At 33.6% G+C, this 5,041-nt stretch overlaps 1 protein-coding gene across 1 annotated transcript in view; it reads right to left on the minus strand.

Moving 5' to 3' along the window:
- The window catches only part of LOC107603074 (MAP/microtubule affinity-regulating kinase 3-like), a 70,824-nt gene that overhangs the window by 3,650 nt on the left and 62,133 nt on the right, over positions 1–5,041 (minus strand). The window contains exons 16-17 of the mRNA XM_016295771.1: positions 4,397–4,423; positions 1,246–1,290 (exon numbers count right to left, since the gene is read on the minus strand). Coding sequence (XP_016151257.1) covers positions 1,246–1,290; positions 4,397–4,423 — 72 coding nt within the window. The remainder of the gene's footprint in view (positions 1–1,245; positions 1,291–4,396; positions 4,424–5,041) is intronic.

Consider the following 5,041-nt stretch of genomic DNA (forward strand, 5'->3'; position numbering starts at 1 on the left):
TACTTCAGGAATGACAGAGAAAGTTTGGAGCCATTAGAACCCCCCCCCCCCCCCTTTTTTTTAACAATGTTCTAAATATTTTTACTCGGCAAGAACACATTAAACTGTTCAAATATGATATTAGGGACATTTATACTATTACAAACGATTTCTATTTCAAATAAATGCTGTTCTGTTGAACTTTCTATTCATCACGTGACTCTGAAGGCTAGATTAATGGCTGCTGGAAATTCAGCATTGCATCATAGGGATAAATTATATTTAAAATGTATTCAAATAGAAAACCGTTCTTTTCAATTATAACATTTCACAATATTAATATTTTTACGGTATTTTTGACCAAATAAATGCAGCCTTTGTGAGCATAAGAGACTTCTTTAAAAAAATAAAAAAAAATAAATAAAAAATCTTGACCACAAACTTTTTTTTAGTTAATGAAAAAAAATACTTACAATTTTAGTATACATAATAGTTTTAGTAAACAATACAAACCTTTGTGTGCATTCTTGTGTTACTGTGATAGTAACGATGTGACAGTTTATGCTAATTTCGTTTTGTGACACCTTTCGAAGCATAACAATATTAAAATCGAGCTAGCATAGCTAGAAGTGTTTGCATCCACATACTTGTCCATAAAAACAAGTTCTCATACAACTTTTCTCAGTTTTCAGTGACAACACATCATGCACTGAAGCACCTGAGTGCATTTGACATGCAGTGAACAAAAATAACCATGCAAAGAAACAGAAACAGTGCAGTCAACAACTCAAGGGTGCAAAAATAAGAACATAGAGAAAGATTTCGGTGATTTTAAACTATAAAATGTTTCCAAGCTCAGATCCAAATTCAAACATTTCAAGAAAACCACTGTATGATGTTACATAGTGTTGTGTGTGGTATTAAGAGTGATTAACAAACCCAGAGTAACACTGCTGTGACCTTATCAAACAGCACTAATAATCATGTTGTACTTTCTTCTTTTTTTTAGCCACAAGGGGACAGAGCAATAGAGCTAAATGTCAATGCAAACAAATGCTTACTGAGTTTGTGACAGATCAGAATAAATGAATATTCACACAACAGATTTTAACTTCTAAATAAAAGCCTCACTGGTTTTTCATTATGCCAGATGCCAGTTTATGTATGTTTGTAGAACATTATTCAACAATGAGGTTAAGTCTGTGGAGTAATGTCAGGACTAAAAGGCAAAGAAATATGGGAAATGATAAGAATGTCCTGTCTCACCTTGAATCCTCATACCTCCCATTTCGATCGCATTCTGCCGGCACTCTTTAAGAACCAGGATGAAAAAGAGAAAAATAGTTTAGAGGCAAGAAAACCTGAGACTCAGCTGATCAAGGAAAGGAAGATAAGACAACATTAGCTTTTCAGACATCCTAGGACAAAAGAGAGAGAATATCAAAGCCAATGTTGGAGAGAACGCCAACAACAGATACAAGTTTCTGTGCAAGTGGAGAGGAATATTAGACATGCACTTATAGTTGACCTGTGTGGAGAGATAAAATGGAAAGGAGGAGACAGAGGGTATTACAGATACCCTTCCTGTACCCAATGATTCAGCTTCCTGTTCTAAATAGATTCCATGCAGTGGACACAACTGAGCTCATGTCGTCTGGTAAGAAAGACAAAACACCATTTAAAAATGAAAGAGCCCTTCTAATGAAAAAAGATGGGACTTTATTTGCTTAAAAAGAAATTATGTGGGACAGTGTGGGGTCTTCTAGGCAGGGAGAGAATATATAGCTTTGAAATCAATTTTGATCATAAATATTTGATTTTCATTCTTTTTTGACAAATAAATGAATATTTCAAGATATCTGCTGTTAAATGAAATGAGAATAAAGTTGAAAGCTGTTTTTGCCATAGCTTACCCCAAACCAAATGACACACATTTCCTTTTTGGTAGCTTAATTTCATAATTCATGCCAATTAACGCATCCTTTTGTAGTCGGTAAGATTATATATATATATATACTAAATAATTAAATACTTTTATTCAGAAAGGATGCAAAAATTACTAAAAAGTGATGGTATTTATAATGTTGCAAAAGATTTCTATTTCAAATAAGTCCAAATAACTTTCTTTTCATCAAAGACCCCACCCACCCCTAAATTATTATTATTATTTTTGCAATTTCCACAAAAATATTAAGCAGAACAACTGTTCTATCAACATTGATAAAAATAAGAAGTGTTTCTTAAGCTGCAAATCGTCATATTAGAATGATTTCTGAAGGATCATGTGACACTGAAGACTGGAGTAATTATGCTTTGCATCACAGGAATAAACGTCATTTTAAAATATAATCAAATAGAAAAAAAGTTGTTTAAAATTGTAATAATATTTACAATAATATTTCATAATATTATTATTTTATTTAATAAATGCAGCCTTGGGGAGCATAAGAGACCACTTTAAAAACAACAAAAATGACTGATCCTAAACTTTTGAATGGTAGTATATGATATATATTTGGGGGAAATATATATAATAAATATATAGATATATTTTTTTTATTTTCAGTCTTAGGCAGCTGTATATAATGGAATAGACTAACTAAATGTATGTTAACAGCTCACCCACTGACACATCTGAACCCACTCTACCGTTTTATGACATTAATGCTACATACTACAAAGCACATTAAATGCAACATATTCAGTTATAAATGGACATTAATCATCCATTATACAGAATAGAACATGTAAAAGAGACTGGGAGAGGTCATGCAGCGGCGTGGGCGGTGAGCAGCGGTCAGAGGAAAGGACGCTGGTGGATAAGTGCTCTTATGGGGCAACAATAAGAGGCAAACTGCCTTTGACATATATATATATATATATATATATATATATATATATATATATAATCAACATCCACTGGGACACTTCACTGCTGCATCCTGCAACTTCTGAAAGGAATTTAATTGTTTTAATACAACTTACGAACTCTTGAAAACATCTCTGGCAAAAAAATGCCATAACTATCAAAATCACGGAGGCTATAAGCATGTCTTGCTTACTGACATCTGACCAATGTTTGGATAAAAAAAACCTGTTATCTGTTGATGTCATAACAGCACTGGTGGGAATGAAAGCACTGGGATTGCAAGACCACCTGCAGGAACAATACGACTGGGTAGGTCAAAAAGGAAGAGCTGGAATCAGAAGATCCTGGGCAAATGCTACTTCTAGAGGTGGATTCTGGAGCATGAAGGGTGAAACTGGGAAAGGGTGGTTGTCTTGGTACCTTAACTCCAGAAATCTTGTAAAGAACCCCTCTCAATCGCCACATCTGTCAGCTGCTAAATTAAGAGCCCAGTAGGGTGGCCTGAATTACACAACCAAGAGCAAGTCTGTTACCGTATCGCAGGAATTTTTGTATAAATTGATATATAAAGATGAATTTTAAGCAAAACACAGTATATGCTAATGACGACTTACTGTATATAAATCTCACAAAACATGTCAGGAACATGTCCACACTATAGTTTTACACAAATATAATAAATACATTTTAATAAAAAAAATTGTATGAAAGAAAATAAAAGCTATTTTTGTAACCATAATGATTTTTGCACAACATTTTCATATAAATTGAGAATGTTTTCCTGCCCAATTCTCATTACTAGAGAAAAACAGTTGTCATTATTGTAAAGCAAAAAGGATTTAATTATTAAAATGTTATTTAATTATTTCATATGGTTTAAATTGTCATGTATTTATTTCATAGTAGCATTTGCTGTACTGCCTTCAATTTAAGCAGATAAATAAATATTTTGAATTATAACTATATTATAATGATTTATGTGCCATAAAAATAAATGTCATTCAATAAAAAAAAAATTAAAAGAAATGTATTCAAAAAAATATTAATTCCCCATTTCTTTTGATTTTAGGGTTAAATGTGACCCCAGGTATGTTTTTATTCAGTTACATATAAATTAAAGAGGAAAAACAACATTATTTCATTTCAGAGGTTTTGATTTTTCATGGCTGACTGAAGAATACCATCTTCGAACTAATGTTCCCACTATTGAATGCTGTAGTTTATCATCTAACTGTACAAAACACACACAACCTTCCTCCTTGAAGATAAAAGGCGTGAATGGAAAATGTGGATCTAATAAGGAGTCTAATGGATCTATTGTGCTCAGTTGTAACCTGTGAACAGGCATGCATGGGGGATTAGTAATGTCTGTCAGGTGCTGCTCATCAGAAAACAGCAGAAGTCTCAGGCATGCTCAGTCGCACTCCGATTAAAAGACAGAGCGTCAAAGGTGAGTGACAAGCGATTAATCGTCTTCACACTAGGGTTAAGAGTTAAACTTCATATTTCAGGGTTAATTAACTGCACACAGCCCATCGAGGGTCCTACCTTTTGGTAAACCTGAATGACATATTTCTACAAAAGAAAACAGAAAACAGAGACATTGATCAACATCTAGAGCAGATGTATCGTCTCTTGAGGAAATACAGGGGAATCTGATGCCACTGCCACTGACCTGGTGTTGTCGTAAATAGCTCTAACATGCCAAAACTGCTGCATAACATCCAGTCTTGGGAAGTTAAAGTTACTAACTTAACTACATTTTTCAGTAGTTGTATAATAGCGGTTGACAAAATAGTGTATCTTTTGAAATTAACAAACCACTTTATCTATTCAAAACGAAGAACTCATCAAACTATTATGGTAGCCTGTTTCCACCACAGAATAATTACAAAAAGTAATTGCGACTTTTAAAGGGGTCCTATTATGCTTTTTCACTTTTTCAACTTTAGTTGGTCTGTAATGTTGCTGTTTGAGCCTAAAAAAGATCTGCAAAGTTACAAAGCTCAAAGTCCACTTCAAAAGTAGACATTTTATTTAACAGAAATCACTTTTTAAAAACTACAACGAACGACTCGTTTGGACTACAACGCATATTTTCCGGGATTTGTGATGTCACAAATACCGACGAATGGGACGAGACCTGGTTGAGCTGCACTAGAGAAGGCAACGAGTGTTATCACTATGTCGGAG

This window comes from Sinocyclocheilus grahami, unplaced genomic scaffold (genome assembly GCF_001515645.1).
Source record: "Sinocyclocheilus grahami isolate Dianchi unplaced genomic scaffold, SAMN03320097.WGS_v1.1 scaffold340.1, whole genome shotgun sequence".
Taxonomy (NCBI): Eukaryota; Metazoa; Chordata; class Actinopteri; order Cypriniformes; family Cyprinidae; genus Sinocyclocheilus; species Sinocyclocheilus grahami.